Consider the following 12729-nt stretch of genomic DNA (forward strand, 5'->3'; position numbering starts at 1 on the left):
AGGAACAGGAAACAGGAAACAAAAAAAGTCACTTTAAGGGAGAAACCACATATTTCTTCCCGTCAGTAAGACGTGAAGATTGAGACCCCTGATCTACAGCAATCTGCAGTTTTTTGGTTTTTCAGGTGTGTAATTTTTCAGCAAGAAAATGATCTAGAAACCTCCCAATGCAGAAAAAAACCTGCACAGAAAATACACAATGTAGCTGTGAGTCATAGATTAACCTCCCACAACCTGGATTTCAGCATTATTCAATCAGCATGAGATCATCCTAACAGATAACAGAAGAAAAACCCAAATTCCCAAAGAATCTACTCGAAAAAGCTTCGAGAAATGTTGGATAAATTCAAGAAATTATAAAGAAACTTACTAAAGAGAATTCAGGCCCTGTTGGTCACGCCAAATATTGACTTTCGATCTCTTTAGAGCTGTCAGTAATTCAATATTTTTCCCATTTCTCAAGCAGAAATATTTAACCAGAAAACTGAGAAGTGGCTCAAGACTCTTTCACGGTACCATGTATACGGTGACATTTCATTTTTGTTTATTTTCATTTTGCTGTCAGGTAATTTTAATGCAGATACTGACTAGAGTAGAAGGGTATTTAGAGTATTTTGAGAGAGTGTTTTTATATGTGTTAAATCTTGTCATGTTACTTCTACAAAGAACAAACGTATTCTCGGAGATTTGTTTCCGCGTACTCGGGTACGGGACTGTGAACCTGGAAATTCCGACTTATTCAAGAAGGCACTTAAACACATCACTGCGACGTTGGATCATATGACGTGCGACGCAGGCGTAGTCGGGAATTTAAAAACTAAAGGACTTTCTGGCCAGTTGTACTGTGACGTGATTTTGGTGACATCCGTGGACATGAGATTCATTTTGTCCTCCGTGGCGCTCGTCTTGTGTGTTGACGTGCTGCACAGTCTGCCGCACACGTATTTGCAGGTAACGTGACACAATGTTTTCATCATGCCTTACTTCCGGCCAGAGTCTCGTGATCCAGTTAGCCTAACTGGCTGCTCGGTCTGTGTTCATGTAAAGCGCGTTTTTAAACTACAGCCGGAAAATCAGGTGAACACCTGATGTTGTAAGTTTGCTCAGGCGCTGATTTTCATGGTTGGAGATGAATTGCTAAAGCTGTGCGGTCAAATATTAAAACGTCATTTCATGCTCCATCGTTTATTTCGTGCTGAGCGACCTGCACCGTTACAATAATTCATGGCAATATTTTTGCTTTAGATTGACTCTGTGATTGACAACGTCATATAAAAACTCGGGAAGACCAACACCCAAATTATGAATGATCATAAGCTGACCTCCCAGCCCAGTGTTCATTCACTGCTGCTCGTTTCAGTCACTGTGCAAACGTCCTGTTTATAAGGTTGGAAACCTGCAGTCAGCTGAGACTGAAGACGTCAGCTGATGATGACGAAACGTCCAGATGAACACAATCAGCTGGTGTTGCTTATGTGATGTGTTTTTCTGTCTGTCTCTCTTATAATGAAACTACCATAAAAAATTAGAGACTTTATTTTTTGTAACTGAGCAATGTTGCAGAGTCAGCAATACTTACTTCCCCTGCTATGTTTTGGTTCTGCAGTTAAACATGAAATTCTCTGAGTGTTCACAGATTTGAAGAAGGGCGAAAGTCACACTACGATGGTTTTTAGCAGACCTGGTTTATTTTTCCACAGGAAATAGTGGGCAAACATGGATTTACTAATGCCAATAATTGGATTTGTGCCCACAGCAAATTTCCAAGGAAAGATATTCATGATTAAATAAAAACTCTTAATTTCTCAGTAGTTGGTTCTTAATTTTTGTTATTCTCACCAATGTAAGTGTCTGTTGTAGATATCTGTAATTCAATTACAACTACTGATATTTTATCATTAAATAGTTTAACTCCATTAAAACTAGGGATGGGAACCAAGAACCAGTTCCTTGGATTTCTTATTGATCCCACTTATTGGTTTTTGTGAAATCAGTTGATTTCCGTTTGTGTGTCAGAGGAGGAGAATAGCAGCGCAGTATACATCGTGCACATGCACATTACTTTTAAAGGATGAGGCGCAATGGTAAAGTGGAGGCTCCATCCCAGGACAGCTGGGTTATACTCTACAGACAACATGGGAACGTTGGGAACGCCAAGAGCCCAGAGTGATAAAGCTGAGTGTTTTGTTGACTTCGGCCCAGCAGAGCTTGAGCTTCAACAGGGATTTGTTTGTGGTGTGTGGACTGGAGCCTACAGGTTTATATGCTTCTCAGTTCCCAATTATAACTGTTGTAAGTTTTCATTTAATAATTCAAATATCTGAAAATTATTCAGATATTCGATCGTGGCTCAAGAGTTGGCAGTTCGTCTTGTGATTGGAAGGTTGCCGGTTCGAGCCCCGGCTCGGACAGTCTTGGTCGTTGTGTCCTTGGGCAAGACGCTTCACCTCCCGCCTGCTGGTGATGGCCAGAGGGGCCGATGGTGCGATATGGCAGCCTCACTTCTGTCAGTGCGCCAGGGCAGCTGTGGCTACACCTGTAGCTGCCTCCACCAGTGTGTGAATGTGAGAGTGACTGAATAGTGGTGTTGTAAAGCGCTTTGAGGGTCTCGAAAAGTGCTATATTAATGCAATCCATTATTATTATTATTATTATTATTATTATAGTTGTCACTGGTGAGAATACCCATTTTCTATCTAGATGGTTTCCATACTACAGATATCAGACATGGATTTGAAATGACCATTAAATGCCTGATTGAGGAAAAAAGTTACCAGTTTGTGCACAAACCAGTAACAATAATTCACAATGTAAAATGACACTCCTGTTTAAAGTCTTGATCTTTATGCATTTCATTCCTTTTTCTAGTCACGACAGCATCATGACGCAGATCCACGGTTCACAGAGAAGTTTTTCACTCAGACTCTGGATCACTTCAACTTCAACAGTATGGGAAATGGGACATTTAATCAGCGCTACCTGATCACAGGTGAATGTAGTTCCCTGTTAATAATATAAGACATTCAGCAGCAAGTGATCCGTAATATCGGTGTCTCCTGTCCTCTTAGATCAGTACTGGGAAAAAGGCTTTGGACCCATCTTCTTCTACACTGGCAATGAAGGAGACATCTGGGAATTTGCCCTGAATTCTGGATTCATCACAGAGCTGGCTGCACAGCAGAGGGCGCTGGTCATATTTGCTGAGCATGTAAGAAGATTCTTTTACAACTCAGACAGTGTTTGTGACCAGTCTATTAGTGGCTCAAGACTATTTGCACCTCGTGTAACAAAAAGGCAAGTAGAGTAAAGCTGAAGCTAGAGTAAAGCATGAGGATGTAGGAGGACGTCCTCATGCTGGACCTGTGAGCTGCAGCAGCTGGACCGTGGCTGCCCGTCTTCTGATTGTTGCTTAAAGCTTGAACTTCTTGTTTGCTTGTTTCTGTCTAACAGAGGTACTACGGCAAATCGCTACCATTTGAGAAAGACTCCTTCAACATACCTCAGATCAGCCTGCTGACGGTGGAGCAAGCCCTGGCTGACTACGCCATCATGATCACTGAGCTGAAACAGCAGCTGGGAGCCACAGACTGTCCAGCCATCGTGTTCGGTGGCAGGTACGATGCCCCTAACTCACACCGACATCATTGTTCTCTGCTTGTGTGACTTGCCTTTAGCTGTGCTTTACACTGTAGGTATTTATTTCTTTACTTTAATATAATATTTGGGCATATCAACAAAGCCTGTTAAAGCCGGTTTAAATGAATGTGTATATCCTGCCCCTAGACATAACAACTTTTGATTCCAATTTCTAATAACTTGCTTTAATTAGATTTTTACTCATTCTTAAAATAATTTTTTAAATTGGATATTAAGTAGAGATGGACAGGAAATGTGGTTAAGACATGCAGCAAAGGTCAAAGGTCAGGCTTGAACCCAGCTGCTCACGCACTGAACTAAAGCAGCAGCCTGCAATGAAACAAGCTTCTCTGTTCTGACAGTGTAAGGTTACTAAAAGACATTTCCAGGATAAATAGTGTTTGGGAATCAGACACCAGATCTAACAGGAGCCGCAGAGTGCAAGCTTCAGTAACCTCTGTGTGTTCCTGAAGTGTAAAATGATAAACGAATAATAAGTTGACAAGTTTAAACACACAGGTATTTACAATTCTGGCATGTGTGAGTCTTCTTTATGATATATGCTGATCTGTTGTTTATTGTATCTGCTCCTGCAGTTATGGTGGGATGTTGTCAGTTTATATGAGACTCAAATATCCAAACATAGTGGCTGGAGCTCTGGCCGCCAGCGCCCCCATCCTGTCCACTGCTGGCCTGGGAGACTCCAGGCAGTTTTTCCGAGATGTTGCGAGTGTAAGTTGCTTCCTTTCCTTCTCTCCCAGCTCGTGACGCTGTATGATTGAGAGGCAAACATGGAAAGACTTTTCTGTATCCACCCACTTTAAAGTGATCTTTAACTAAGCTGCAAGTATGGACAAACCAACCAAACAGAGCTTTTAAACAGGCCCAGTGTTGTTGTTGAAAAAGGAAGTGAGCCCATGTATTTACTTCATGTATAAGCTTCACACGAGGATTATCCTGCCCACTGCACTTCCTCAGCTGAGGACGTTTGCTGACATGCAGTGTTTTCGTGTTGTTGTTGCTGTTTTAATGCGTTATGGTCTTACTGGGTTGGACAGAATGAGCCAGGATTAAAGAAGAAGAGATTGCAGAGTCAGAATCACTGCACTTCTGCTCTGATACTTGATTATTGGGTTTAATCAAAAGGAACCTGTGTTGCTTCCATTATTTACTTATATGAACAATGCGCTGACTGAAACTCATCCCAGGCTCTATAGTAACCATTGCATTTTCCTCGGATGTTGGAGCTGGCATCGAGTTCATTGTGTTTCAGTAATAAAGCTGACAAAGAAAGGAGAAGCACAGTTTGTGTTGTATTGTGAAGACTGAGTAATATGCCACCTGGTGGTACTTGCTGAGTGACCTCGGGGCTAAAGAACCCCTGATTTACAGGCAAGCCTCCACGTACATTTGCAGATCACTGTGGATCTGTCATGTCTGAAGTGTGCAGACTGCAATACACACAGTAGTTCTGCTAAAACTCTTGGACCTCCTAACCTTCGGTAGTTATTCACAAGGAAACGTCTTGATTGTAGACTGACAAGAAAGTTTTAGTCTCTGAGGAGGACAAATGTAACCTTGATGGTTTCCAATGTTATCAGCATGACAAGCAGATCCCACCTGAGGTGTTTTCTATGCGCCACAGTGGAGGGGGCGCCATAATGGTCTGGGGTGCTTTTCCTTCAGTGGAACAAGGAGGTGCAGGGGCGTCAAACGCTGGCTGAGTCCAGATGTTGCAGAGAGCATCCCTCATGACCGAGGGCCCTCATCTGTGTGGTAACGACTTGGTTTTTCAACAGGATGATGCTACAGCACACAATGCCCGTAGGACAAAGGACTTCTCCCAGGAGGATAACATCCCTCTGTTGGACCATCCTGCGTGTTCCCCTGATCTAAATCCAACTGAGATCCTTTGTGGATGGATGGCAAAGTTTACAAAAACAGTTCCAGGCAGTAGATGCCCTTCATGCAACCGTCTTCACCACTTGGAGAAATTTTCCCACTCACCTCATGGAAACGCTCGCATCAAGCATTGAAGTGATCAATAATAACGGTGCACTCATTACTGGGTTCATGTTTGATTTCTGTGTTTGGGGTTTACGTGGTTTGTGGAGGTGCGGCCCTTTGATCAGGACTGTACATAATGATTATGTGCTCTCATGACCATCAGCTAGGGGATGTATGTTAATAATGGAAACCATGTCCTGCAGGAACTTTCAACCCTGTGTCAGTTTTCTTTGGCTCCTCAGCGTTGCCATGCTACTGAAATGAAAGTGTTTTCCTACCATAGCGTTGCAGTAACCGTCAAACTGATCTTTCTTTGGCTCCAGGACTTTGAGAGTGTTTCCTCTGACTGCACAGATGCTGTGAGAGGAGCTTTTCATCAGCTGAAAGAACTGGCTGAATCGCAGGGTAATGAAAAGATGGCTTTAATTTGAACTGCTATTTAAATATTCAGTGACGCAGTGTTGCTATAGCAGCACATCGCACAAAAGGTTTATTTTCTCTTTGTCGAGGACTTCTGATAAAGAATATGTGGTGCTACTTGTAGTTGGAAAGTCCTGTAATAAAAAGTAAAGTAACTGATAATGAAAAACTCTCTGTTGTTGTCGCCAGAGTATCGTCACATTCAATCAGCGTTTGCCCTGTGCAAGCCTCTATCATCTGCCCAGGACATCCACCAGCTGAATGGTTTTCTAAGGAATGCCTTCACCCTGATGGCCATGCTGGACTACCCTTACAGTACTCACTTCATGGGGAACATGCCTGCCAATCCTGTCAAGGTACACAGGCTGAAGAAGGACGTGTGGCGTCTTTTCCAGACTATAATTTGACAGAATGCTATAAATAACACTGTGTTACAGAGAAATCCGAGACCATAATAAGTCTTTCACTAGCAAGGATACGGTTACTGGTCAGGGCTACCGGTTGGAGAAGACCTCTCTGAGGGCCGATGACAGATTTCATTAAAGTATAAACACATTTACAAAGGATGCCACACCAACAGAAGCCATAGTGTTATAATAAGATGCAATGAGGCCGTCTGCTTCATGTCATTAGATTTTGTGTTATTTAAATGATAAGCCGTGCTTGAGGCTGGTCGAGCCTTGGATACCCTCCCCAACACGTTTCATTGATATCAGGGAGCATGATAATGGAAGAGCTCACTCCTAGAAATGTTTTATTATAGAGTAAAGGTGATCATTGTGAACAACTTAACACCAGCATGAAGCCCCCCAGACAAAGGTGACACAGCTTTGTCTTCCAGGTAGCCTGTGAAACCATGCTGGGAGGATCGGACCTGCTGGGTAACCTCAGAGACACTGCAGGTGAGACTTTCAGTGATGATCAAAACTTTGTTTAAACAGCACAGCTAGGACAGAGCATAGGGACAACAAGGAAGTAGCACTTCTCACTCCCGACATTCATTTCCATGTGTCTCTATGGGATTCCCCTCCCTGCGTATTTCTGCCCATCCTGATTGGCTGGTGATTGTAATGACCGCGTCACGCACAACCAACCCTTAAATAACTTGCACTATTATGTAACCATTGTTCAAACACCTCTTCTCACTGCAGCCTGCTTTAGACTGGCTCGCTTAACTGTACCTAAGCTTCAGGTTTGCTGATGATGTGGTGGAGAGGCCTGAGTCTAGGGGGCAGGCTAGAAGCATCGTGGTCCAGGATCTGGAGGTGTCTGAGAAGTTCACGAGTGAACTGCTGTCCATCATGGACCACCCGTTACACCCACTCCATGTGACACTTTTTGTTTTCAGTAAATAATTCAGACCGTTCTCTATAAACTGTACCAAACCTTGCTGCTGGTTTTCACTAATGACGTTTGCACCACTGTATGATTAGTTCTTCAAATTCCTTGTGTTAATATTTTATTTGATCACTGTTGTATATAAACCTTTATGTCACTTAATGAGGCCTTCGGTGTGGACCTTTGGTACTTTTAACAATGTTGGGCTTTTGCGTTTTCTCTCTCTCTCGCTCCGAAGGTTAATAACACGTCTGTATGTCTCTTTCATCTTTCAGCGATCGTATACAACGCCACCGGGATTCTGCCCTGTTTTGACCTGTACAGCCTGTATTTGGAGTGTGCTGATCCCACTGGGTGTGGGCTGGGCTTCGACAGCCTGGCCTGGGACTACCAGGTACTCCAACACCCACTGGTGAATTAGTAATACCACATGTGTGACATTACTGATGCACTGTGGCAGAATGGGTATTTTCAGGGATGCCACAGTCGTAGTATGTTTCGCCGACCTCGTCTCCTCCTGTTGCTTCCAGAGCACTAAAGTGAAAGTTATCCCAGTCACCAGTCTCCTCTGATTAAACATGTGCATTTTTTGCCTTTCCCCATTCATAAAATGATTCAGATTTATCTTTGTGCTTTGGTGAGTCCAGTTTTAGTGACTCTGCACAGAGATGTTTGGATCTGGCTCCAGATGTGAATCCAGGGGTGGAACAGTAGATTAGTAGACATGGGTTTGAATCATGTAAACATGGATCTTAAAAGACACAATTTGTGGAATTGTTGATACCGATAACAGAGCAGAAGAAGCCCCGAGGCAGTACTACAGTGCTTTGGAAAGTTAGATTTAGATCATTTTAACTGTGAGTAACTGGATATTATCCTTTCTGATGTTGATGAACCTGCGTCTGTGTCGTTGCAGGCATGCACGGAGATCGAGCTATGTTACGAGAGCAACAATGTGACGGACATGTTTCCTCCGATGCCTTTCACTGAGGAAGACCGCAGGCTGTACTGCTCCAAACGCTGGGGTGTGGTTCCACGACCGGGTTGGCTCAACATCCAGTTTTGGGGTGACGGTGAGAGCTGAAGACCAACAGACTGATGAGACTGACATTTAGAAGTTATATTGCACGTGGCTCAATAAAGGAAATGGTTTGTTGATTAGAGCCACAAACTACATAGTAAATGGACTGTGTCTTATATCGCGCTTTTCTACATGCCTGCCTGCAGCACAGACATTTCACCAGTTCTGCTGGGCTGGCTTGTAGTTCAGGAGGTCAAGCAGGTCGTCCCCTAATTAGAGAACTGGTGGTTTGATCCCAGGCTGCATGCCAAAGTATGAATGTACGTTAACATTAGATAGAAGTGCTCGTGTGAATGAGCCATGTTGTATAAAGTGAAACAAGAAGTACGACGAAAAACTTCTTGTTGCCATAAAGTTTGAATACATTTGTCTCTCGGTTAGTGTTTCTAATGAAGTCTCGTGTGTGCAGCTCTCTCCACAGCCAGCAACATTATTTTCTCCAATGGAGACCTGGACCCATGGGCCAACGGAGGGGTAAGTGTGTCAACCAATTAGCTATAATTCAGTAAAGCTTCTGTTTCATGTGTGTTACTTAGCTCTTTGTGCTTTAGGTGCGCACATCCCTGAGTGACTCACTGATAGCACTCAACATATCTGGAGGAGCCCATCATCTGGACCTGAGGTACAGCAAGAGCATTTTTCACTTTTTATAGAAACTCCTGAAACCTCCCAAAAATGTGCAATTGCTTCATATGGTTTTCTGCAGGGGTTCTAATGAGGCTGATCCAGTGTCAGTGATTAGTGCCAGGAAGACAGAAGCAGACCTGATTGCACATTGGGTGAAGATGGAGAGGACCAGATTACAAAAGTTTGTTTGAGCACGTTCACACAAGAATATTCGAACTGCAGTTACAGAAGAATCAGACTGCAGCTTTTTGAGACTGTTCAATGTTAAATAAATTTATTTTTAAAAATATTGAAATAAATAAAGTGAAATGTAAAAATGAAACACCAGTTTGTAAATGTATTCATTGTAATTTCATTTTAAATTTGTACTTTTTTCAATGCATATGTTAGTAAATCAGGATCATTCCAAACCAGCAGTGTTTTGGAATCTGCACACATCTGCATACATCTGCATACTGCCCCGCCCCCATTTCTCTGAACGGCGAACACATTTACCTCCAGGTGAAGAAGCAAAAGCAGTGAACTGGTGACGATACGGTAAGACAGAAGCTGCACCTCTAAGGCAAGAAACAAGAAGGCTGACTGTGAAAGTTAAAGATAATTTTGTCTGAGGTCCAAAGAGGAAGCTGGAAGACTTGAAGCTTTTCAAAGTGTTTACATGGGAGTAAAGTTCAGTTAAAAATAAATGTTTGAAAAACATTCAGGCTAAAATAACAAGAGTGCTGAGTGTGACTGTATCTGAGACACTCATTGAAATAAACAATTGATATGACAAAGACCACCAGACTGCAAGAGAAATAGAAATTCATAAGAAATTCACTGAGTTTTCTAGTCTGAGCACTCATAGTTGAACTAAATAGAATAGAATAGATCCTTTATTGTCACTGTTACAAGAACAGTGAAACAGTTTGTCATCTCTCCGTTGGCAGCATGTAGATTTACATTCAGATTCATACATAGCAACATATCTACACAAAAAAGATTTGTTATAAGTTATATACACGTGCGTGTGTGTGTACACGTACACACACACACACACACACACACACACACACACACACACACACACACACACACACACACACACACACAAACAAACACTGGTTGCTACTGTACAGTCATATAAATAAAGGTAGGAATGTTGGTTGTATTAAACTGTAACAAATACTGTTTATAAATAAATACAGTGCAAGTGTCCATGAGTGTTAACAGCACAGTTAATCTTCAGTCAGGGTGGAGGTGGGGCATGTTTGACAGGCTGTGGGTCGAAGCTTCTATTGAGTCTGTTTGTCTTGACCTGATTCCCATGATGCATTGAGTTTTTCCTTTCCAGTCACCTTTCTCACTCACTATGTGTTCACAGACCTCTCTGCATTGAATCATATCTGTTATTAACCTCTGTCTCTCTTCCACAGCATGTCTTTATCCTGTCTTCCTTCTCTCACCCCAACCAATCACAGCAGATGGCCCCGCCCCTCCCTGAGCCTGGTTCTGCTGGAGGTTTCTTCCTGTTAAAAGGGAGTTTTTCCTTCCCACTGTCGCCAAAGTGCTTGCTCATAGGGGGTCATATGATTGTTGGGTTTCTCTCTGTATCTATTATTGTACGATCTACTGTACAATATAAAGCGCCCTGAGGGGACTGTTGTTGTGATTTGGCGCTATATAAATAAAATTGAATTGATTGATCTGTAGCGTTTACCAGCGGGAAGGGGGGAAAAGTGAGTGTCCAGGGTTTGAGGGAACCTCGATGATGATACAGGATTTCTGCTGAAGTCTGCCAGTATAAATGTCTCTGAGGGGGGTCAGTGATGTGCCAATTGTCTACACTTCTGACGTGTTAAGTCCACCCAAAAACCACCTATCATAACCTTAAAAACATATTTGGTCTTCATAACTAACAAAAATATTAAATGATTTGCAAATAGTAAAACTTACATCTGCAGAGAGCTATGGCGGTATCTTTTGGAAGCTGTTTACATAGTTAATAATGTAGACGTAACCATGGAGACAGAGTCACGTTAGCTAGCAGCGAATGTTTACTGCAGTGAATGAGGTGATTGTGCACACATCCTCCACACGTTGCACAGGTTAAAGACATTAGTTGAATATTGTTCTAAAATCTAGGTTTACTTTCTGTTGCCCATCACCTCAGGGTGAATATTACAGTTTCAGCCTAAAAATGTTTCACTGTCTAAATATTAAGACATTTGAATATTCTTACAAACGTTCATGTCTCAGAAGCACAGCTATTCATGTTTGCTATTACAGTTTTATTTGTTAAGAGAATTGTGAACTTTACATTATATATCTAATCAAATTAAGTAAAACGTTATTTGTATAGCACCTTTCAAGATAAACATCACAAAGTGCTTCACAGAAGCTAAAACATTAACACAAAAAGTCAGTTTAAAAAGATGAGTTTTTAGCTGTTTGTTTTTTTTAAAGCGACCACAGCCTTGTATGATACACAACCAGCAAGCCCTGATCACGTGACCTCAGGGACCTGTTGGGGATGATAAAAGATCTCTGATGTATGTTGGTGCTTGCAGAGCTCTAAATGTCAAAGGTCATAATCTGAAAGTGGAGCCAGTGCAGCTGGATCAGCAGGGGTGTACTTGGAAGTACTTAGAAATAATATCAAACCTATAAAAGCTGTTTAGGGTCATCATTTTTACAATTTGTAATTGTAAAAAAAATCAAACAAGTGAACTTTTCTGTTTGTGATGCATATCAACAGCAGACCTCTTAGACTGTAACCTCTAATTAGGCAAAACCAAAAACTGAGTTGTTACGACAAATGTCTTATAAGAACAAGAAAAAATACTTCAGTACACGGCCTAAATATTTCTTCCCCGACTTCTTCTGAATTCCATCAGTTTTGTCTGTTGGTTGGACTGTTTGGTTGGTTGGTTGGAAGACAATGAGCAACAAAAAAAGATGATTTAGTAATTTTATTTCCAACCTGCTGCTTGAACGTGTTGTGTAATGAGGCCGAACACCCATAGTTACCCCTCTCCTGTGTCAGGAGAAGGACTGTACTGTACAGCATATGATTGTTATGTGATGAATGCTTATGTAATATGATAACAGGCATCTGGTCTTACATCATCAAAATATAAATAGCAGATGGTGAATATACTAAATAGCTGGATGACCATGAAAAATATGTTCATTACTGCAAATGGCCATGAGAGTCACTAGAATAACATTCAACTGGACACGTGAGGAACATTTAATAATGTATTTTAACTAGCAGAACAAATGAAGATACTGTTAATCACTTACATAAGATGTACTCAGCTACTTCCACAGTTTGATCATTGGATCTTCTCATCCTGGGGACAATAATGCACATGGATGCAGATTTGTTGTTAACTTTAGGAAAGGTTTATTTATTTATTTAGCTCCAGCCCCACTGTGACCCTGAACTGGACAAGCAGTTAAGAAAATGTGTGAATAAATGATCATACATCAACTAACTGAAAATGAGACTTTAACAGTTTCTTCTATGTAAGATTGTCTTCTACTGATATATCTGCAAACTTGACAGGACTGCTGTTTTTCAGACTACATGTTGTTGTACATACATCACTGTATGTTGGGTTAACACAGTTCATTAC

General features: G+C 41.7%; 1 protein-coding gene across 1 annotated transcript; it reads left to right on the top strand.

Annotated features, from left to right (window-relative positions):
* Positions 1-759: 759 nt before the first annotated feature.
* Positions 760-9481, top strand: dpp7 (dipeptidyl-peptidase 7). Its single transcript, XM_080894728.1, has 13 exons — positions 760-951; positions 2869-2989; positions 3069-3208; positions 3451-3614; positions 4233-4368; positions 5967-6048; positions 6253-6419; positions 6905-6965; positions 7677-7795; positions 8318-8474; positions 8892-8956; positions 9034-9104; positions 9189-9481. Exons 1-13 carry the CDS (start codon positions 781-783, stop codon positions 9298-9300), a joined length of 1566 nt encoding a protein of 521 aa, XP_080750854.1. The 5' UTR covers positions 760-780; the 3' UTR covers positions 9301-9481.
* The last annotated feature ends 3248 nt before the right edge of the window (positions 9482-12729 follow it).

This window comes from Rhamphochromis sp. 'chilingali' (genome assembly GCF_963969265.1).
Source record: "Rhamphochromis sp. 'chilingali' genome assembly, chromosome: 10".
Lineage (NCBI taxonomy): Eukaryota > Metazoa > Chordata > Actinopteri > Cichliformes > Cichlidae > Rhamphochromis > Rhamphochromis sp. 'chilingali'.

Excerpts from the sequence above, each read along its gene's own strand:
- dpp7 (XM_080894728.1), top strand. The coding sequence starts at position 781 with ATGACGTGCGACGCAGGCGTAGTCGGGAATTTAAAAACTAAAGGACTT. Across the intron at positions 6,420-6,904 it reads TGCCTGCCAATCCTGTCAAG|GTAGCCTGTGAAACCATGCT; the intron begins GTACACAGGCTG and ends TTTGTCTTCCAG. Across the intron at positions 6,966-7,676 it reads TAACCTCAGAGACACTGCAG|CGATCGTATACAACGCCACC; the intron begins GTGAGACTTTCA and ends TTCATCTTTCAG.